Here is a 24,392-nt window from a genome sequence, read left to right on the forward strand (position 1 = left end):
AGCGCTATTGCTTTAGAAAGTGCACCAACATCTTCTACACATATAGCCCCATGGTCGATTCTCCTATCTGCATTAACTGCTAATGTACAGCACACAGGTACAGTCGACCATAAAAGTTTACGGACCACGCGGGCGCATGACCGAAAGCTTCCTCGCTACACTTCCATTACGTCAGCAGTGGTCGAAAGCAGCGCAGCGCCTTGAAAGCGTCCCGCCTCTAATCGATGGCATGTCTCTTTTCTGACTGGGTACAAATAATTTTCACCTTTCGCTTTTTAACCCGACTCTCTTTTGGCATCTGCATCTACGAGCTTGGCCGTCCTGGCCAGCAGTCTATGAGCTTGACTGTTATCAGTCGCAATCTTTATCACAAAGTGAGACCTAGCCAACAGAATGCCGTTTGAGGCAGGCCGTGGTGGTTTCGATCCTCCTATGAAAACAGAAACATGATGGTCATACTGCAGATAAGCACTTCGCGTGAAAACCATGAACTAACAATGTGCTACGCGGCAGTACAAAACTGAAAGGCCAGTAAATAAGAAGGCGACCCGTTTCCGGCCTATAACTGCGGTCGACGGTAGATGGCGCACCGCTAGGGGGCGCGGACAGGCAGTTTGGCACACACTCAATGGTCCGGAAACTTTTGTGGTCGACTGTACATGAAAATTTAGATATATGGTTTCGTGCTTACTGAAGGTCGGCCAGTGGAAAATAAAGAGCTACATCGACGACCCTGTTGCTCAGGGCTACAGACTTATAGATAAGCTTTCACATGCACCATTTGTTTTGATGACCATAGTTAGGGACGTGCAAAGCATTAAAGAGGATCGCTAAAGGCAACCAGTAAGTCGACGTATATTGTTGAATCGCGTTCCAGAAACCTCACAGTGCTTAAGAGTGAAAAGAGCGCTATAAAAACGGAACAGGAAAGGACCTGTGGTCCACGTCGTTAAGTGCCGTGGTCCCCAGTTCTTCCTTATCTCGTCTTCTCAGCAATGTTTTTCACTCTTAATCATGAATCAACCCCGCCAAATGCGTACCCCAATAGCGCTTGTTTCATTCGAATGAAGTGCTCAGTCTAAAAGAAAACCGGGTTAGCGCAATTCACACCACGCACCTCCGAGAAAGACCTTCTCACGTTGCCGCGCCTGCCCTTTACTTGCTCTACGGCCCGACAGCCGGCGCTGCGGCGCAGCAAAGCATAGAGTGCCTCGATACGAGCGCGTCGAAGCACCCTAGCAAAGCAAGGCGTCTTAGCGTGCTTTAGCAATGGGTTTTAGCAAAATCGAAACTTTGTTCGTTCTCAAAGCTAATTGATGACGCATTATGTTCGAAAGGGACGAAGAACACAGGCGCCGAACAGGCGCAGCCAAGCGCGCTAGTACGCGCATCGTGTTCTTCGTCGCCATCCGAACATATGCGAGTAAAGTTGCAAGGCAAGTTTCTTGGTACGGCATACTTGAATAATACTGGTAGCTCAAGACAAAGGTACACAAGAACACGTAGACACACATGCTGTACTGTGTGTGTGTCTTGGTGTTCTCCTTCTGTTCCGTTACCTTTCGCTATCGTAGTATTATGAGCGAAAGCTATCAGAAGAAGACCACGACGAAACTTGGGAAACGTTCGAAACGGAGCGAGTGAGCGCACCATAACGGGAAGAGTACCAAGACGCTGACTCGAGCTGTATTCGAGAGGCAAGCAACGACACGCTAGGATTGTCTGCGTGGACTGCGAAGCGGAAGGTTGCATCGCCAAGCTTTAGATGCACTGGGGACGGGAGCGACGGGCGTTCTAGTTCGCTACCAGCGGAATATCCCAAGGTGTGGCCGGCGTACCTGGCGGCACTCGAGCTAAGAAAGCTCCTCGGGGATGAGGCTACCGTGCCCGGCAAGTACGGGCCTTCTCGGAGCAAGCCTCACTGCACCAGGCCACCGAAGACAATCTCTGTAGTGTCACATGACTGTCAGAACACCACACCGGCTCGACGCAACAACAACGACGTTAGGCAGGCCTTACGGGCCTAGAGCCAACTGCCTGCAATGACGGCTAGCGCATCAGACTAGCAACAAGTTATAGTCTCAAGCACTATAAGGCAGACACAGACTGAACTTTCTAGAAGACTCCTACCCGAGATATACATCGGTATTGCGTCATCACAATATCAGAAACGAGAGACTACGAAAAATATACATTATGCGGCTCATGCAGTGGTTGTTACACGAGCAGAATGTGACATCAGGTGGAATTTCGCTTTGTCACATCAAAACTAACGAAGTGCATAAAGGCAAGAGCACCAACCCTGAACCGAAAGAAAAGTTATGGGAGTGAAAGTAAGTGGTGAGTGCGCCCGTCATGCTTTTCTGTATGATTCCCGACACCGGGTGCTAGATAACGACCTCCTCCCGCAAACTGCGCGCAGCATAGAAGCCTAGGCACAACGGAAGCCAAGGCGGTTATTAGGGGGAGAAAAGCAGAGTCGGTCCCTAAAGTCAGCCGGCGAGCAGCAGCAAAGGAGCGGTGATTTGCAGTCGGCCATCGCGAGATGTCGCCCCGAGCGTCGCTCTTCAGTAGCGCCCCCAGCGGCAGTAAAGCCGCAATCATGGAGTCACGTTGCCGTGCCACACCGAGCTCGGGAGGGGGTGTCCGCTTTCATAACTGCGCTCGTTCATCGCCTGCCGGTGGCCGTTATTTTTTGACGCGGTCTGGCTCCTCCCGCCCTTCGCCGGACCGCAATTTTCGACAGGGCTCTTCTTTCACTACCTTCATTGTTTCTCACGACGCCTACTCAAATGCGTCTTTCTTTCTTTCCTGTTTTATGTGTTCGTGTCTATCCCATCTTTAGTTTTCTCCTCCTCTTTCTGCGCATTGACTGTTCGATCCCCACCACGTTGTTACTTTGCATACTTCCTTTATTTTTCGGGTCCCTTCATCCTTCCGCAGCTGCTGCTCACTTTGCTTTATTTCTTTTCGCTACTTATTTCTCGCGAGTACACAGCACTGTTCCAGGGCCATGCCGCATACCGTCCTCCTCTAAAAATTGTCGCAGATAGGTGACTCTAAAGATTGGCTCTGCGCACGTACAAAGGTACATAATAAGCAAGATGATCGGTGCGCACCACAGTTGTCACCGGAGCGGAAAAGCAGGCGCCCTAGCCACGGACCTGGGATGCTTGCCTGTAGCATCCTAGCGTCATCTTGCGTTGTCTCTAGCTGCTGCTCGAGAATGAAACTGTCATAGCGGTGCTCAAATATCTTCGCAGTAGCCTTTTTCATAGACGTTATTTACGTAAACCCCACGGCATTTCTTCGAGCACACCTTGTTACAGGCAAAATGTTGGTCACCCATCCGCTCGCGATTTAAGCGCGCGTTAAAGAACGCCAGGTGTTCGACATTATTAAGAGCGAGACGGCTTCTTTCATATCCTGAGTCGCTTTCGGACGTTAAGCTCCGAAAATCAACCAACCGTAACGTGGAATCGCGAGCAGATCTCCTTTTAGACAGTGTTACTCGAACATGATTCACTGTGCATGTGCCATATTTGGCCTCATGCGGAGCCTATACGAGCGGCCTCTGTCGCTCACGGAGTTAAAGAAAAAGAAAACAGAGATAGGGAGAGAGGTAGCATACTACTTGGAACGGGAAAAGATTCGGCACCTATAGGCGCACCCGAAAGGATAGCGTGAGCTTTGTCATCCTCCTCCGTGGTACAACATTAGTGTGGGCAGCTTGGTGATGCCTCCAGCAATTGAGTCTCAGAGTGTGTTTTAGCGTGTGTGCTTCTCAGTTCTGGAGATAATTTTGGGATAAGAAAACCTCGCTGAGTTTTCAAGAAGCCTGGCGGTATTAAAAGAAAAAAAAGAAAAAAAAACACTCCATGCAGTTCCACCCAATGTGAGGACACTGGAGCTGAGGTTCGTTCGTGTTCTGCTTGTGCTTCTCTGTAACTTTTTATCATTTGTAATTTCCTGTGAATGTCCATGATTATGTTATTTGCTGGGTATTTATGTACTGGAAAGAAAGTGTGGCAGTCCCTGCCACGAGCGTTCTTCCTGCAGTCATTCCAGGCCTCATTCGCACGAGCCATTCTTATCCGCTCTTCCGTGCGCCTACCACATTTTTTTTTTTCCGCGACCAAGGCCGTAGCACCGTCTAAGGGTGTATCGGGGTGCCACTTTTTGCGGCATGACTTTCAGCCCTCTTAATGCTCAAGCTGCCCTTCTCAGTTTCCTCGCGCACAGCGACCGCTTCGTTTCATCCTCGATCTAGGCAGTTGTGCCATCTATGGGGTTCATCTGAAAAGTGTGTATCTGGGAAGTGCAGCGTGATATGCGAAGCAGACACTGATCTGTCGTCAGGCGCAGCCCTAGAACACCTCCGCTAATTTCATTATTGATGGTGTAGACTATTACGTACTTTGTTTAGAAAAAAAAATATTATATCGTGGGACGGATGCTACAAACCCGAAGGACCAGTGTATATGCAACAAACACAATAACAAACCAATGGCTAAGTAGCGGTCGAAGGTTTCCAGGTTCCACCGTCATGGGAGCCCATAGCTCAGTCATTCACAAGTGTCACAGGTTCCGTTAATTAGGGAGGCAATCACCGGGCTAATTCCAAGGGCCGAAGTATCGGCCCCCCGAACCGCACCACGAAAGCGTGGACAATTTAGAAGTAGTCCTATTTGGCGCGCCAGCGGACGCCGGCTGTGGGCCAAAGAACAAGTCAGAGCTGAGAGTTGATAAACAAAACAAAATTATATTCTCAATTATGGCAGATCAAAACGATACCCAAGTATGCACACTCGACAATAGTTGAATACAATATGTCACCATTCAAACAACGTACTACGCAGTACAATCAGCCACACTCGAAACAACGGACACAGACAACAATACGCACTACAAAGCAGTCGCATGCATCGAACAACCAAGAAACTTAAAGACTAAAGAGTTAGAAAACTTATTCAGTCCAAAGTTCTTGGAACAAGTCTGGATGATACTCTTCCGAGAATCACTCACTCAAAGTCCAGCGTTGTTGTCGTTCCGCTGCCCCCGAAGTTTCTCTTCCAGGAAACCTCGCGTCTTCAGTTGGCCTCTCTCCAAGCTTCCAACTTCTTCGCCGAAAACACGTCGGCTTCACACACGCAGCTGTTGCCACGCGTCTTCGCTTGATAGCGGTAAACACACACTCTTGCCTGTAGCTCGAGTCGTCACCCCTCAGGTGGAATTCCTCTTCTTCTCCACTTCCTTCTCTCCTCCTTTGTCACGGAAGACAAAAGGCTTCGCCCACAAGGCGGTACACCCTACGCACTCTGGCGCATGATTTCTTCTTCTCCTGCTTTGTCACTAAGGACAAAACCTTCCCCGACAGACGCGGCGGGATACCCTACGCACTCTGGCGTTAACTTCCTTCTTCTCCTGATCTCCCATCTCGGCTGCTCGATTAAATACCTTCCGCGCGAGATTCCAGAAAGTTCTCACCATTTCGTCGGCGCGATACGCAGCGAAGGCTGGGGGAAAGGGCCAGACGGTAGGAGGGCCGTCCGCGACTGATGACGCAACCCTGCATCACCACGCCCCTTTCCATCTAGAACGTTCCAGGGCTTGCTCGGGCGCCGATGAGAGGAGGTTCGTCAGCGAACCCACGCTTCTGAGGGGAGAGGGACGTGCGCCCGGGGAGTCTTTGGATGCTTGTTTTCTTTTTCTTTTTATCGTTTACCTCTTGGCGCTTCGTCGCGAGAATTCGGCGGCGCGCCCTTTTTTGAGCGCTCGTTTTGTGACAACAAGTAGAGCTTTTCTCTTTCACCAACCCGAGTGGCACAAGTTTTCGTAATACTTGTTTGAAAACTACAAGCTTCAGCTAAATACATAATTGATGGTGTAGAGTATTACGTACTTTGTTTTAAAAAATAATATTCTATTGTAGGGCGCACGCTACAAACCCAAAGGATCAGTGTATATGCATTAAGCACAATAAACAAATGGCTAAGTGGCTGTCGAAGGTTTTTGGGGTCTATCGTCATGGGAGTCAATAGCTTAATCATTCACAAGTAGAGCTTTTCTTTTTCACCAACACGAGTGGCACAAGTTTTTGTAATGCTTGTTTGAAACCTAGAATATTCAACTTCATATAGGGCACCAGTTTACAAAACTGATAAACTACATCTATAAACAAGCACCAAACTATATAATAAGAATTTCATGGCAAAACTATAGAGACTGCTTTAGCCTAATAATGACGCCTAGAAGTTTCGCACATAAAACGCTTTGACCCACATTACCCAAACCGATTTGAAGTACAGTTGTAGCTCTCAGGTAAATACTTCATTGCCATGCAAGATACTCGGGCTCGATTTCTGCTTGAACCTTGACTCTGATATCATTTGTTAAATGCGAATGCATAAAAGCGTATTAGTAAGCAGGTTCCCTAGTCATGAAGACAATTACAGAAATAAAGGTACTTTAAAATGCGAATGAATTTCTTAGTCGGGTTATGTAAGACATCCGGCGTTGTCCGCGGCGCCGCTCTACCCCTACGCTTTCACTCACTCTCCCATAGCAACAGCTGCGGGCACGTGCACTTATCCTCGCCCCTAGCAACCGGCGCATGGGGTACGAGAAAGAATAGGAGAGGGTAGGTGCACTGCTTCGCCGCTTCTTCTCTCGCCGTTGATCTCTCTCCTCCCTGCGCCCCACTTTCCCGTCCGCTCGCGCCTCACTCTCGACCGTTCGCTGGCTGGGCGCCTCTCAGGAATAATCCGGAAATATGTGCTTGAGATGAAAAGCCAACGCCAATAACGCTGTTTGTTTTGTTCACTTCACAGTATTTTTTTAAACCGTGCACGCTAGCTACTAGAGCTGGAAAAGCATACTGTGTTTTTCGCGACGAAAAAAAAACGCCACGCGAAGTGAACGGCGCAATTGGCTGCACGGTCTAAGAAAAAAACGTTATTCTGCTAACGCTGGGTAGTAGTAGTAGTAGTAGTAGTAGTAGTAGTAGTAGTAGTAGTAGTAGTAGTAGTAGTAGTAGTAGTAGTAGTAGTAGTAGTAGTATGTGGCCACCTCTAGTTTACGAATTGCTTAATATATGGCGTCGTGTGTGTATATATCCTTCGAAATTTTATAACTAGAAGGCATTAGTGGTTTTCACAGGATATTCATATAGTGAATGATGATGAGTGGGGCGAAGCGTCCGTCCATGTGTCCGTTCGTGCGTGCGTCTGTCCGTTCGCCCGTCTGTCCATGCTTCCATCCATCGATTCGTTCGTGCTTCCGTCCGTCTGTCTGTCCGTTCATGCTTCCGTCCGTCCATTCGTTCGTGCTTCCGTCCGTCTGTCTGCCCGTTCATGCTTCCGTCCGTCCGTGAGTTCGTCCGTGCTTCTGTCCATTCATCTGTGCGTCCGTCCATGCTACCATCCGTTCGTGATTCCATACGTGCCTCCGTTCATGTGTCCGTCTGTCTGTCCGGACTCACGGGCAAACGGACGGACGGATGGACGCTTCGACCCACTCTTCATAATTGACTCCGTGGATATGGTGCAATTTTTTTTCAAAGCCAACATTCAATTGAGCAACAAAAATTAAAAAAAAACGCAAGTTCAAAAATTTGCTTCTCCTCAATGAAGGTCTATGTGAGGGAAAGCACTCTTTACAAGTCCAGCACATTCCACTTGTCATTATTGCTAATCGCATTTATGGTGCTTCGCATTAACGTAGGGAGGTGGGCGAGTTGGATTTGGTGCACCTTGTGCAAATCAGCGTGAATTGCACGAAACACTGGAATAAAAAGACACAATACGAGTGATGTCTACCTGAAGTTTAATGAAACAGAAACAGGAAAATTTAGGTGACTTTAAGGAAATGATTCAGCTTGCGTACCTCGCAATCTAGTTGACAAACAGATGTACAGATAGACGATCAGATATACATTCAATACCCTCGTTTTTGATGAGCTACGTTTCAGTAGTTTCACGCACGCTTTTTTTTATTTTTATGCTTCAGCATAATGACAGAGTTACTAAAAAACGGCTATCATCCACATGATCTGCAATGACCCGGAATGTGTGACGTCGGCGTTTTTTTTTTTTTTTGAAGTATTATTAGACTTCGCCAGCTCAATTGCCACGCTATCACATGGCCTAACTTTCTTGCATGCTTGAAGCACAGGTGGCGTCGTCTGGTCACGTCATCAGCCCGTTGCGACGGCATTCACCAACAGAGCAGCAAATAACCGGACTCCTCAATATGAAGGCCGCCTTCCGATTATAAACAGCATAGTAGTCAAGCTATGCTGACCAAAATAGAAGATGACAGCCGGCGTGGTAGTACGGTGGTTACAGTGATCGGCTACTTATCCTAATGCCACTGCTTAATCCCCGACGGTGATGGGCCGATAAGTCCAAAACGTTAGAGACCCGTGTAGCTGGATTTAGGCACACGTTTAGGAACTCCAGGTGGTCGAAATTTACCGAGAACTTTATTACGGCTGTGCCTCATCGTTACATTGTAAACTTTGCAACTAAAACCACAGATATTTAGTATTAGCTTATATAACGCGACACCAAGTTCCAGTCTATGAGTAATGACATGCGTCTTCGTGACGTCAGTGCGAGGTGATGCTCCCTCTAGTCGACAACAGAATTCTAAAGACACATACAATGATTATTTCCAGTACGTTTTTTGTAGTTCCCTGCATTCTACGAAAAAAAAAAACTGAGCGTACTTCGCACGCAGAAAGGCGTTCTCTTGTGGGAAGACGACCATACTGGCGAGATCCAGAAACGCCAATCAGCCGCCATTTTGTTTGAGCATCGAAGTAGTGTGCAAACTATTTGTCTCCGACACTGTTTATTTTACCGGTTGCACGAGAATCGGAACGAAACATAAAATGGCCGCTCTCCAAGTTGGACGTCTTTTTAGCCGAGAGCCGTGAGTGTTGTAACACAGCCCAAATCTATTCCCCCCCCCCCCGCACCCCAATGCACAAATCAAAGTAAAAATAAAACAAAATACAATACAGTAATAACCAAATACAATTCAGCTGAACGGCGAAATAGGCAAAAAAAAAACTAGCACTTCAGTATTTCAGCAGCAACGCTTGAAGAAAAGTGACTGTCATTTCTGCACGCCCCCTATACTGCTCCATCACCACCTTGCCTACAGCTCAGAGGAACGGTATACAATCGGAATCGCCTGGCGTCTGTTGATTCGGGCGATCGCTTTCAAAGGATTTTCTTTTTTTAATCCGTAAAGAGGGCATCGGATTGCACGGGGGGGGGGGGGGGGGTCCGAAATCTTGCTATACAAAAAAGAAGCACAAAAGAAAATAAGCATAAGCGCGAAAGGCAAAAAAAAAGATAACTGGCAGGGAGCACAGAATGCTGCCGTGTCTTTCCAGCTCACACATTTGGAATTCTGAGATACGAAGCCCGTATATGGGGGCAGAGCGGATCGTGTGGCTGCGATTGACGCTTCTGAATGATCGCGACTGAGAATGTCGAACGCTTTCGCTTCGGTTTGACGCGAGCGTCCCCACCAACGTCAGCGCGAACGTAAAGACGCCGAAAAGACGATCACCCAGGTGGAGGAAGAGCCGCGCATCCTGCGTCTCTGATTTTTTGTGTAGTGGCGCCTTTTGCGCTGTTTATCATCAGTCGAACGTGCGGGCCGGATATGTTACCTAGGTTAGAAATAGGTGCGGTGTGTGCGTGGACACTCGCCAGGAACTTTACGCATTAACTTCGTGGCGGGTACACACTGAGGGACGGTATCGGTCGAAAAGCGCATATAAATGCGTTCGCCCGGTATTGGACATGCACCCCGCACAGGCATTGCTTGGGCGCCGTATCCGGCATAGCCTGAAGTTAGTTCGGTGCAGCGTGCGGAGCGTAGAGCGAAAGCTCGCCTCTCTTCTGGCTCTGGCTGAAAGGCACCAGAGGGGGCCGCTTATAAAAATATGACGTCTCTCCCCGCACGCACCTTATCGGCAACCGGCAGCCCCGCTTGTGGAACTAGCGACTCGTGAACGCCAGTGCGCGGGGGACCCATTTCTCGTCGGCAGCTGTCGGCTGTCGGTCGGGGAGCGCGCCGGGAGCAGTTTTTGCATATTCGTGGACGCCAGTGTTGCGTGCCCTTCGACACTGCGCTGAAGCTGTGATCGCAGCTAGTTCATTTGTTGATGTTGTATGCTTCGCCCTTGCCTCCATTTTCTTGCCCCTTCAATATTAGCATTCTTGAGCACTTGCTGAGAAGGAATATAGGGTCTACGTTAGTATTTGATGCCCTCTTGCAGGAAAAAAGTAATTTTTTCAAGAATACTTTAGCGAATTGTCACCATGTTGGCTGTCTTTGTTTTAGGAGAAAATAAAATGAGTAGGAGGTGGTGCTTTGGTAATTTTTGAGCTAATGCCGTGCTATTGATAAATTTCGCCGGGATTCGACAAATTTTGATTGAAGTACCTCGTGACTATTGTATCCCACACCAGGTGGCAGCAGTTCATAAGTGAGGACAACATACTTCTACAATTTTCCGAGAGTGAGATGTTCGGCATCTATTCTACTGACGACACATGCCAAGGTCTGCATGATCTAGCCGGCGCCATGTCATTCAGGCATTTTTCCTATCTCTCTTTAATGACAAATGACCATAGATATTTCAACTAAATTTATCAGAAAAAATTCACACACGACATCGTGCATGCATTTTTTTCAATAGAGATAAATTTACTTTGCACAGGGACGACTGTACCACTCTAGTTTGTATTCATATTCAATGCGTCATGATTCACCCACGTGAATAGATGAGCGAGTTCAATGTTAATATATTATCCCATTAAAATAGCAGGCTTTCAATAAAGCAGTGTCAGCGTAGACAAAATAATTCATACGGTAGTTACGTTGAGGTTGGCTTTTGAAACGCTGCTATAGGTACCTTACCGGGTGAAAGTAAGCCATCATGCTCACGTATTGTTTGTGTTAACAGTTAAATTTATTGAAAACCAACTAATTTTGCCTAATAATTTTGTGTACCGGCAAAACACTGCTTAACGCGTTGGTAGTTGCTCAGTTTCAACTGTTTTTTTTTCTTTTAAGGTTGCATTGGGTAATGATGTGTGACCTAGTGTCGACAATATTATATTCAGAATATTGTACAAAATTCAAACAGTTGAGTATAACAGACCCGTATAGGGGGAAAATGCAGCTTTAGGGTCAGTTCTCGTGACTATATATCAGGAAATAGAGGCAGTTGGAAAAATGTACCCGGTAATGTAGCTGTTGAAGGCTACGGGGCAGGTGAAGGACGCTAAGACGATGTTTTCTGCCCCTGAAGACCACCTTCAGTGCAGGCATGTTCATACAAACCAAATAGTGCCTTTATCAGTAGTATTTTCAATCCGGTCGTCAGCTCTGCATACCGAAACAGCAAACACGACACTCGCGGCCAATTTTACTATAGCATGGGTCTTATAGTCAACATACATCTAGCAGTTACCAGAAGGTTCCCGAATGCCACCAGCCCACGACGCAGCCTGTACACAAGAGCGAAGTTCGCATCACCCCTTTCTACGCCAGTTTCTCATGCTGTGCTTTATCGCTAACTTTTTTTTTCCTATTTTGACATCTCGTTTTGCGTACGTGATCGAAACACGCGTTTTCAAATCTAGGAAGGCATTCCGTCACTGCCAGAAGTCACGAGTCAGCACGAAATTTACGCATCAGGGTATTTATTTACTTCCTTCTTTTAAATCACTCGCTTGGATCGAGCTCCTCGTGATTGCAAAAAAAGAAAGTGGAACTCAAAGGGGGTGGTTTCTTACAGCGTTGGGTAGAAATAAAAAAGAGAAATGTGGGAATAAATGATCACCGACACATGGCGTCGACAGGCATGGCGCGGATTCAAGGGTTCCACGCGGAGGGAACGAGTCCCTCACGGGAGTCCCCCGTCCCAAACCGACGCTGCCTCCCGCTGAGGCCTCGGCTAATGAATTTCTCGCGCTGGGGCGCCTATACGCGGCGGCGGTCGCCCTTGCAACGGGGAAAGCGCAATCGTTTAGCGCCGTTGGCTTTGTTGCTCTAATTGCGGTATGGCAGTAGGCCTCGCTTGGGAGGCTCTGAATGAAACGAGCTTGTAAAAGCCAATAGAGCTCCCCTCTAAACTTCCCGCAACGTGTCACTCTTGCGCTGCATGGGAAGAGTCGCGGATCATGAAAGTATTGTTTTTATTTTCATTATTTTTATTGTTATGCTATCTTGTTTTGCTTATTTATTTATCTTCAGTCGCGTCTCAATCCAAACACGTATATAGTGTATACTATATCTCCTTTCGGCAGAGAGGACAAACAACTCATTTATGCCATATATGCTTCACGAATAGTACCACCACCTATAGCCATTTGAAGGAAAGGAAGAGATTCTGCTGAACCTTTCGTCAGTGTGGCCGTTTCGACAGTGTCAGTGTGTGTGTGGCCCACACCACTTGGGGGCCAGTAACGCGTACCGTGCCGCGTCATGGTTTTCACTAGTTTTGCTAGCATCACTAAACCAGAGCCATGGTAGATAGACAGCTTACCAGTGACCAGTGACGTCATACGCAGATGAGGTCGTGTTGCCGCGAACCACTGATCTGCGAGAAGACTCGCCCGGTTCAGTTGCTCGCAAATCTGTGCCGAGGTTAAGCGTACGCTATTGGCACCGGTTGTCACGCGCAGGTATAAGGCCAGCACAGCGACTGCGCGTTTAGGTACAAATTCTGACGAGTGAGTACTGACGGCAGGCATGCGATGAGCACAGCATGCGATAAACACGGCTGACTGGAGGCTGACCTGCAGCCTCCGGTTAAAAGATGTGCCCCCAGAAGTGGTGATATTTCTTATCTATATAGATGCGGAAATCACAACACCGGGTGCTAGATAAAACGCTTCGCCGTGTTTGATTTAGCGCAGAAAACAAAAAAAGCAATGTATACGCGCTATCGGGCTTCCACCGCAGTGGTTTTGTCAAATATTTCTTATCACTACTAGTTATGGACAATGAGATGCCAACAACGGAGTTTTGCAAGGCACAATAATATACTTGGCACAACTTAAGCGTTTATGACCTGTGTTTTCTATAGAACTAACACTTCTGTCTCTCCCTGCATACGAGATTTAGTAGCTTGACTCGGATTTCAGCGTCCATTGGTGCGTGCGCACTTTATACGACTAGCAGAGCAGATACAGTTGCGAAGAGTGTGTGTAAAACTATACGCTTTCACACGACTAGCACACAAAACTTTCCATCATAACTGCATCTATTTATTTACTTATTTTTTGCTTTGTTTTTCATATGATGAAAGTACGGTGGTGCGCAGGCAGAATAAAAATGTGTCTATTGTACGACTCGCAGACCTGTACCCTTTTCGGGACGACTCCGCGCCGACACGAGAGTTCCTGCAGCGCGTGTTCGACATCCTGTGGGCCTACGTGGACCAGCAGCAAGACCGCTCGAGCAAGATACTCGACTTCCACATGCCCGAGGAGCTGATGCAAATCTTGGACCTCGAGCTGCCCGACGATCCGCAGCCGCTGCAGCGCGTGCTGGGGGACTGCGCCGAAGCACTCAAACACCAAGTGCGCACAGGTACGCGGTGTTCGCTTTCTGAAGCAAAGACAGCAATCATGCTCTTTTAAAGACGATAGCCTTTCTTGGGGACCTTCGACGCAAAAATTTTGATCTGTCTGTCTGTCTGTCTGTCTGTCTGTCTGTCTGTCTGTCTGTCTGTCTGTCTGTCTGTCTATCTATCTATCTATCTATCTATCTATCTATCTATCTATCTATCTATCTATCTATCTATCTATCTATCTATCTATCTATCTATCTATCTATCTATCTATCTGTCTGTCTGTCTGTCTGTCTGTCTGTCTGTCTGTCTGTCTGTCTGTCTGTCTGTCTGTCTGTCTGTCTGTCTGTTCATTCTTAACGGCACCGGGTACTTGAAACGGCCGACCCCACCCGCAGCGCCCGCCAATGTTGGTCAAGATTCAGCGTTCATACTTGTGCAATTGTCAATTAAAGTTGCGCTGACCATGCAACGCTTGCACGAAAGGGCGAGTGTTTCCAACGCTTTGCTAAGACGAGATGGTGGTGGCACCTACCCGTCGCCTTGCGTTCTACACCTTATCACCTCTGAGGCGGGCGCGCACACCCGCCTCAGAGCCACGCGCTTCGTTTTCCAAGAAAACTGCCAGATGGCGCTCATGTCTCACGTGTGACGTGATTTGATGAGTTCGTTCGCCTCCGCTGCACGCTCGAGGCACTCTAACGCAGCGCCTTCAGAATACCATACACCGATTTTATTGCGCAGAACATGAAATACATGTTTTGTTCACTCTCTCCACGCGCCAAATTATCGTCTTTCGACGACATTTGCAGATTAACATGCAGATACGGTGCAAATTTTATTTTTTTTGCATTAAAAGTCGTTATGAGATCACAACAAGGGTCCACGCAGGCCTGGTGATTTTTCTCGTTATGAGTTGCAAAGTTCGATTGAGACAATGTACACGAAAAACCTGGCTCCTGTGGTCAGAAACACGGCTCCCGAAAGTGTGCCGGTGCACATGCGTATTCGCGTGCGTCGTCTTCCAATAATATAGACTCTCTCGATCGTGACCTGAGTGATCAGCCGTTTCTGATGCGGCAGTCTGGTATCTTATAGAGGTCGCTTGTCATATCACGTTGGCACCTGTTATTGTTGCCTGCTTATGAACAGATGACCATCGTTGTAAGTGAAGCGTCGGGCTGCTATAGGCACGTGGGTGAAGGCCCGAATAGCGGCATGGAGGAATCAAAAAGTTAGGAGGCAAGTTTGCGCAATGTGAAATAAATAAATAAATAAATAAATAAATAAATAAATAAATAAATAAATAAATAAATAAATAAATAGGGAGTTTTAGTGCTGGGTACCCAAGCGGTAAAAATGGTAGGTGTAACCTTAAGAGACAAGAAGAGAGCAGAGTGCGTTAGGGAACAAACGGGGGTTAAGGATATCATAGCTGAAATCAAGAAGAAGAAGTGGACATGGGCCGGGCATGTAGCGCGTAGACAGGATAACCGCTGGTTATTAAGGGTAACTAACTGGATTCCCAGAGAAGGCAAGTGGGTTAGGGGGAGACAGAAGGTTAGGTGGGCAGATGAGATTAAGAAGTTTGCGGGTATAAATTGGCAGCAGCAAGCACAGGACCGGGTTAACTGGCGGAACATAGGACAGGTCTTTGTCCTGCAGTGGATGTAGTCAGGCTGATGATGATGATGATGACCCAACTGACTTGTACCCAGGACGTTGGGGCGGCCGCATTGCGCATGCGCGAAACCCCAAACAGATGCGTCGCAAGATCGCTGGGGCGATGGGGACATGCGTTCGCGCGGCCATAAAAACCGTTGCCACCACTGGCCTCCTAGCGGAGATAAGCTGCCCCGGCGCACATGCTGGCGCATCATGTTACCTTCACGGCGAGAAAAGCCGAGGCTGGCTAGAGCCACCATTTTGACTTTTAAGTTTTAAGCGCAAATATTATAGTGGCTAGCCACTATACAAATAGCATGGCACAAAGGCACGAAATCTAGGACAGCATGGATCGGCCGCCTTGTAAGGTCCACCCTCGCAAAAACTCACGGTATCCGCACTGCGGATACTCTAGCCGTCGAGTTAAAACAAGCTAAAGGGCGAGCACTTATAGCGATTACACGGTTTCAGCCAGATTTCCAAAGCTAGAATGGCCTGGAACATAGAAACTAAAAATATGCCAGCCCCCGACCAGCTGAATAGGTGTCGCTATCTAGCGCGGCCATAGTGAAACAGACAACCACAACATTGTTATTGCAGAAACATTGTGCATTGTACATCTGGTGCAAAAACTGCGCAGCGACAATATTGCAAATGAGTATACTCATTTGCAATATTGCAAAGGTTATTACCTTTTTATTCATTTTCACCTCAAAAACATTACGCATAAGTTAACATGTTCATGACTGTGGTTGCACAAAGTGTCATAAGATGTCGATACTGACGTTACAGTAACCTTGTATATTTCACTTTTTTGCGTATACCAGGATACTGTACACGATAAAAAAGTGTCCTGATCACTATGTATCTTTAATTTAACATTTTAAATTATAAAAATAATTAAATAATACTTACGCGACAAGATGCTATGGCGCTGCGAGCGCGTGTGATGGATGGAAACTTAGCAGTATGAGCATGATCTATAAGGAAAATGGGGACAAACCTGACATAAACAAATACCGTCCTATAACAGTGACATCGGTGGTCTACAGGCTGGCGATGCAGATTATAAATGAAAGACTGCAGGCGTGGATAGAGGATGAGGGGGTCCTGGGGGAACTGCAGAATGGGTTTCGGAAACACAGGAGGTTGGAAGACAATCTGTTCTCACTGACGCAGTGCATCGAAATAGCAGAAAAGGAACACAGGCCCCTGTGGCTAGCATTCTTGGATATCAAGGGAGCGTACGATAGCGTGGTTCAAGAGGAATTGTGGGGAATACTGGACACACTAGGCATGGAACATATAGTCACTAATCTTTTAAAGGGTATCTATAAAGGTAACAAGGTAGTTATAAAGTGGGAAAAACAGGTATCCAAGCCTGCAGAGGTAAAACGGGGGCTTAGGCAGGGGTGCCCCCTGTCACCCTTATATTCATGATGTACCAACAAGAATTAGAGGCAAAATTAGAGGGAAGTGAGCTGGGCTTCAACCTCTCTTTAGTCAAACAAGGAAAACTCATTGATCAGGCACTACCAGCATTAATGTACGCAGATGATATAGTGCTAATGGCCAACAACAAGGAAGATTTGCAGAGATTGATGGACATCTGCGGTAATGAGGGAGATAGGTTAGATTTTAGATTCAGTAAGGAAAAATCAACAGTCATGATTTTCAATGACAACGAAGGTAGTGAGCTTAGGATACAGGACGTCACGCTAGAGATAACAAATAAATACAAATATCTGGGCGTATGGATAGGCAATGGGACCGAGTACCTGAGGGAACACGAAATATACGTGACGACTAAAGGTAACAGGAATGCAGCAGTGATGAAAAATAGGGCACTGTGGAATTACAATAGGTATGATCTTGTGAGAGGAATATGGAAAGGGGTCATGGTTCCTGGGCTGACGTTCGGCAATGCAGCCTTGTGCATGAGATCAGAAGTTCAAGCAAGATTAGAAATTAAGCAACGTGGAATAGGTAGGCTTGCTTTAGGAGCTCACGGGAATACACCAAATCAGGGAGTGCAAGGTGATATGGGATGGACATCATTTGAGGGCAGGGAAGCTAGCAGCAAGATAAAATTTGAGAAGCGATTGAGAGAAATGAAGGAGGAGCGTTGGGCTAGGAAAGTATTCAGCTAATTAAATTGTACATGAAGAATGTTGATACAAAATGGAGGAAGCGAACCAGGAAGTTAACTGGTAAATACTTAGAAAACAGCAGGTGGCCAAACCAAAAAGAACTATCGGTTAAGAAGAAAGTGAAGGAAACGGAGACTGACATGTGGAGAATGGGCATGATAAAGAAGTCCGCACTAGAGATCTATCGAACGTTTAAGCAGGAAATTGCCAAGGAAAGGATCTATGATAATACTCGGGGTAGTTCTCTACTGTTTGAGGCCAGAACGGGAGTACTGCGAACCAAGACATATCGAGCCAAATACGAAGGGGTAGACACAGTATGCAGTACGTGTGGAGAGGAAGAAGAAACTGCCGAACACTTGATAATGTTCTGTAAAGGGCTTCACCCTATAGTTCAGGATGATAACGCAGAGTTTTTCAAAGCACTGGGGTTTAGGGACCGGGAGGGCAAAATAAACTTTAAGCGGGTAGACTTAACTAGAAGGAGGTTATCTGATTGGTGGCTAAAGTCAAGGCACGAGTGAAAATTAAACTCTTCACTGCAAAGTACGAATCCTCGAACTCTTTTTTTAAGGAAAAAAAATATAGTTTCTGGTTCATTAGGTATTACGGCTTGGTGGCGCTAGCCACCGCCCGATCTAAAGGGTACAGCCATATCCATCCATCCATCCATCCATCCAACCTTCGTGCGGCTTGCGTTTGCGTGCGCGCCTATATAAGGCATTCCAGTTGGGTATGGGTTGGGTACGCAACGCCGCGCGCCCCCAAGCCCGCAGCGCCCCAAGAGCTAGGGTGCCCAGCACTAAAACTCTCTAATAAATAATATTCTCGCCCCACCATACTGCCCCAACGTAGATCACTCACAGCTGGAGGTCTTTTTAAGTCAACGTGTTCTGTGTCCCCAGAGTCAATTCAATTATACATATATACCAAATAAACGCTATATACCGCAACAAAAAACTCACATCTTTATACCGAACCGCCATTTTTGCTACAGTCCTCAATATGGCTACCTTTATTACCCATTCATCACCAACTGGCCTGGTAAATAAAACCTCATTTCGCTGTGAATTCGAAAGAACACACTTCGAGGCACCTATTTGCTATAGTTTGCCCAGTCAGACGGTCCCTAAGAAAGGGAACACTTACAAGCGCTGCTGTACGAAAATGTCCGCCGACAACGATCGATAAGTAGGAGACGATAACGTTCGCAGGCAACCTAATTATTTAACGAAAAACCTAAGTGCATTTGGTTTATCTCAATATGGTGTTTGAACAAAAAAAAACAAAGTGGTGTCAAGAAAAACAGAAAGGATTGAATTGTTGTGGTGCACACAAAAAACACTGTGTAATCTTAACTGCTTTTCCTTGAAGTCTGTTTACGAGAAGGTGTAATGTGATGTTACAAAGCGAGACTCTGACCTAAGTATTGTATAAATATGTCACAAATTGATTAAAACAAAGTTTCAGAGCACACGTTTCACCTAATTACCTATCCCATTTTGTTTTGTTTATGCGTCATCGTTTTTTTTCTTAGTTCCAGTTATATATATATATATATATATATATATATATATATATATATATATATATATTCACAAAGCTGGACCTGCCAGCAGGGCGGCAGCCAACAGGTCTTTATCGATGACGCTAATGCCGTGTGCTACAACAAGCCTATTATGGTCACATTTCCAGCATTCAGCTTTAAGAAGAAGCATTCATGAATGTCACATTTCTTCGACGGCGAAGTAAAAATGCAGCGTGCTCGCGAAACCTCTTGGATGGCTTAACAAGAGCCATGACCACAAGTAAATAATTTTTCAGAACCTCGTCTTATTGCCCCCTCACCATATCTAAGTGAGCCATGATTCTAGAGAGTCTTCCCAATAAGGTCTCCGGTGAGGTTACATAAACGCCAGTTCATAATTTGCTGTGGACTGTAGACGCGGGCGTTAATATATATATATATATATATATATATATATATATATATATATATATATATATATATATATATATATATATATATATATATATATATATATATATATATATATATATATATATGCAGGCATGGTGGTTGAGTGGCCGTATAGCGTTGCATATAGTCAAGTAGATCCTCCGTGAGCGGTCCCAACGTGTTTTATTTCAACGTGTTTTATTTCGACGTTTCGGCCTAGAGTGTGGCCTTCATCAGGATCAGGATTCCCGATCCTGATGAAGACCACGTCATATTACGCCAGGCTTCGCACTAGAGGTGCGAAGTTTGACGTAAGACTGTCTTTCAATTTCTTGTATTTTTATTTTTTAATCTATTCTTTTCTACTTATTTATTTATTTCTCAATCTTTCTATATTTCTTCTGTTTCTTCCTTTTTTCCTATCTCGTATGAATTTATCACTTCTTTATTTCTATTTCTTTCCTTCTCTCTTTTCGTTGCGCTCTAGTTCTCTCTTTTTTCTTGTTCTGACTGAGCGACGTTGGTGCACATTCAAGAACACGAAATGGTCGAAATTTTCGAGAACTCTCAAGTTCAGCGTCTCTAGTATAATCAGATCGTGTTTTTGAGATGTTAAACTCCAGGTGATATTGTTAGGTTGTTATATAAAAATAAAATACCGAATTGTATTCAATGAGAAATGCCGAGAACTGTCTCAATGAAGGATTGAACTTCCGCTGAGATCAAACGCTTGTAGAACATTTTTCAAGCGACATCGTACTGGTGCTGGTTAAAAAAATATTGGCAAGAAAAGTCATTTTTTCTAGTCAACTTCAATGTCATGCCCTGCATGATAATGAATTCAATAGCGTTCAACGTCGTTGTACACTAAGTGCAAAGCATCCCTTTCTCTTCGTTGAAATCATTTTCTTTTTTTCTGTCGAGAACATAAAAAAGTGCCATCATGAATTTGCATAACTTTTTCGTACGGCAATGACCTATAACGTTGTAATTTTACGAGAAAGTAAAACAAAAGCTCTCTGGATTTGTAGGGAACGTCCCATAGTGTGCGCAGAAAGAAGCGATTAGGGTGAATGGCATGTTGTGAGTGTCATAGTTTGCAAACCACAAACTCTTCAATGGCAATTTTTACTGTCGTGTATATATATATATATATATATATATATATATAACTCTTCTGTGCACTGCCGTACAGCAGAATACAAATACAAATATTGCAAACTGCGGACTGCTAGACGAACAAAAACCTCGCATTAGGACAACGCCTGGCGGCCGCCACATTGGGCTGCCACGTGCCGCAAAAATAATATTTGTGTCGGCTGCGCCTGGACAATAGCGGCTGCCGTCGGTCCCCACACGCGAGGAGTAATGCGGCGCGCTTTGTCAGTCGGTTTCCCCACTCCTGCGACAATATCCCCAACCGCGTGAGAATGCGGCCGAAATTGAAAGCGAGGGATCTGCGACTCAAGGCATTGGCGCGGTAAGCAAATTGGAATATCGCACTCCCTTGGCGTCTCTCTTTTCTTTGGGAGGATGATTCGGACCATATCGTCTTCGTGGAGACAGTAACTCCGTGTACTGTTATTGCGCTCTCCTCGACGCCTTTTCGACTGAAGGAATTTGGGGATGAAAAAAAAAAAAAACGCGTTGTCTCCTTTGTTGCTTTGTGGAAAGCAGAAACTGAAAGAACGTCAAAGAGCATTTTACTGTGGATATTGACGCCCCATTTGTAATCTTATTTCTCTGTGCTTGCTGATGTGACCGTGTTTTTATTTATTTATTTATTTATTTATTTATTTATTTATTTATTTATATGACAACATTCAATTGAAGATACCCTCGAAGGGCTGGAAGATTAGTGGATACTGGCATGAAGCGAACAATCCGGATACAGTAAGCCAGTAAGTAAAATACCAATAGTCGGTAAGCAGAAGTTGCGATTTACGGGAAGTACAATACGGCGCATTGCACTGTCTCGTAATTCTTTCTGCATTACGCAATGCAGAAATTCGTAAGGATTAATGAGAAGTTGCCTTAAAGTGCGCTATGTGGAACAGATATAAAAACTCCATTCCAATCGCCTCCAAGAAAAAAAAGAAGCAATGCGGTAGCACGCCAATTTCAGAGGAGCCATCTTAGTGTGTCGCCAGCGAATGGCATAACCCGAAGAATTGTCGACACAACTTAAGGTGTCAACTGTTAGATGTCCACTGGTTCTCAGGGGGCGAAACTTGAGGTGGAAAATACGGTTTCTATCCACGACGCGTTCATTAATAATTCAGAGACTAACGTCCGACTGCAGGAGTCGAAGTCAAAACGTAAGGCTTTCTCGATCATTTCATTCTTCTGCAGAGCATTGTTATAATCATGGCCGAATGGCTGCGACGTTCCTTGCGCCCTACACGCGAGCCGTCCGACGGCAGCGACCCCGCGCGTCGCATTCCGACGGCGCATTCTTGCGCAGTGCGCATTCCAAAAGGGCCGCGCCGCGTCAGTTGCCGCCGATGCAGAACGAAGCACAGTTGCACGCGGAGCGCCGACGCTCTCCATGACGTCAGCCGCTTCACCTTGCGTAAAAAAACCTCGCCGCCCCCGCTTCGGACGGGAGTCGTTTGGTGCCTCGTTCTATCGCGAGAGCGGAGGAGGGGAGCGTTTTTCCGCACGCGCGCGCTTTCTGGCGCGACATTTGAAAGCCGAGCAAGACGGATGATGCCTCGCACAAAAAAAAAAAAAAAAGAAAGGGAAGAGCGCTCCCTTTTCACGGTCCGACGGACGGGATAATCGCTCGCTACGCACGGACGGTCGATCGATGCGGTCCTCCTCGCAAAAAAAGGGGCGGGCGCCGAGCGGGGCCCGCCCACTTCAGAAGGAACCTCCCCGCACCCACCCGCCCTCGCGTGTAGTGCGTATCAAGGTGCTCGACGAAGTATACGCTCACTCGGGAGGTTTACCGCTTGGCGTGTACATTTTCGTGTACTTGCGAATGCCTTGTCATCAGCTTCTTTCCGGATGCGGAGTCAGCACGGAAATGACCAAATAATACATATATACTTCATTGGTCAAGTAAATACAGCTCGTTAAATAAACACTAGGGAAAAAAAGTAATATTCCTCGCATTAGCAAGGAACGGTTTCACAATACCGGAAGCACAAGACGTACCGCAACAAGGCTCTTAGTAACGATAAAACGTGCAAAAATGTAATAATAATAGTATCAATAACAACAACAACAACAATAATAATAATAATAATAATAATAATAATAATAATAATAATAATAATAATAATAATAATAATAATAATAATAATAATAATAATAATAATAATAATAATAATACTAACAGCTTAGCTTGCACTAAAGGCGCAATGCCAACGAGAAGGCAGGACTCATGGGCACCTATGTATTTCTGGCTTTCGCTGTTTTGTTGGGTTTTGTAGATTGTCTTTCTTTCATTCTATCTTTTTTTCTTCTTCTTCTCTGTTCTCTCTCGTTCCTTCTGTCTTCTTCTCTATTTTTTTCTATACTCAATTTTCTCTCTATTCATTTCTCTTTCTATCTTTTTTTGCTCTTTCATGCCTTTGTTTCTCTCGATCTTGCACTGTTTCTTTCTCTCTCTCTTTCGTTGATCTTCGAGCTGCTTGTGTCGCTTACTGTTTCTCGATGTCCTTCTCTCTTTCTCAATATTTTTCTTGCTGTGTTTTACTCTCTCTTCTCCTCTTTCGCTCCTTCTTTACATCACATCTTTCCCCTTTACGTTCGCTACCCTCTCCCGACTTCCTGCTGCCATACCTAGGGTGCTGTTTTTTTTGTTTTGTTTTAGTTTTTTGGAAGTGAGGGTGGGGTGAGGGTGAGATAGATCCAATAGATCCGAAAAAAAAATCATAAACACTAGCCGGTAAAACAATAGATAATCTTAATTTATTCAATTAGCTCCTATTTTAACGGGGCCTTTTCAACGTTAAAAGAGCATTTTCAAAGCTGAGAATGATCAACCAAGGGAGCACACCCTCATGGCAGCAACCTCGTAAAGTATTTGTTTGCGTCTAGGGCACTGTAACAAACGTGGGTGTATTCTATTCAGGTATTTGTACTTTTATGTATGCGTGTATGTGCGTTCAAACCTTCCGAACACCTAAAATAATCTCAAGTGTTCTCGTGTTCTCGCGTGTTTTCGTGTTCGGATAGTTCATCTATAAGTTTTCCGAGTATTAATATCTTCAAAACCACTGTTAAACTTCTCATTAAGGCACTCGAAAGTTGTAAGAAAAGGGTACAGCCATGTCTTGCCTTAAATCGGCCCTCAAAAAGTCGCGTGAGCACAAAATAGACAGTTATAGTTTAGCGTTAGCGTGATAGCGTAGGTTAAGGGAATAACGTTACCGTGGAGCAAACGTTCATTGTGGGCAGCGTCTTATAGTTTATCGGGATAGCGTTTACGTGGTTTACGTGCCCCAGCTGGGATGGTGGCACCACCTATTAGATGGTTAATAACTTAAACAGTTATTCTTGTTAGGTTAATAACTTAAACAGTTATAGCGTTGACGCACGGGTTACGCGTCTTTTAGAAGGATACTCTCCTGCTGTTTCAGTGGCCACTGCCACTGAATGTTCAAAGAAGTCCGTCGTGTTACGTCCGAGAATGGTCGCAGAAAGAGACAGGAAAAAAAAAAGTGTCGTAATTATAGCGTGCACTCATTCCATACCTCACATGATAAAGAAAGTTGGAAGATGATGATTATATTGTTTTTACGGCCACCAATAAGCTATAGGTAAGATTTGTGCCACCTTATAGAAATAGTGACAGAGCAAAAGACAACAAGCAGACCAATTTTTGCTTCGTAAAACACTCATGATTGATATGTGGGGTTTAACGTCTCAAAACCACCATATGGTTATGAGAGACGCCGTAGTGGAGGGCTCCAGAAATTTCGACCACCTGGGGTTCTTTAACGTGCGCCCAAATCTGAGCACACGGGCCTAAAACATTTCCGCCTCCATCGGAATGGTAAAACAC

The 24,392-nt window shown here is 45.6% G+C and overlaps 1 protein-coding gene across 1 annotated transcript in view; it reads left to right on the plus strand.

Annotated features, from left to right (window-relative positions):
- The window catches only part of Gad1 (glutamate decarboxylase), a 75,998-nt gene that overhangs the window by 16,760 nt on the left and 34,846 nt on the right, over window positions 1-24,392 (plus strand). The window contains exon 2 of the mRNA XM_037422218.2: window positions 13,390-13,623. Coding sequence (XP_037278115.2) covers window positions 13,390-13,623 — 234 coding nt within the window. The remainder of the gene's footprint in view (window positions 1-13,389; window positions 13,624-24,392) is intronic.

The sequence above is a fragment of the Rhipicephalus microplus genome, chromosome 4 (genome assembly GCF_043290135.1).
Source record: "Rhipicephalus microplus isolate Deutch F79 chromosome 4, USDA_Rmic, whole genome shotgun sequence".
Classification (NCBI taxonomy): Eukaryota; Metazoa; Arthropoda; class Arachnida; order Ixodida; family Ixodidae; genus Rhipicephalus; species Rhipicephalus microplus.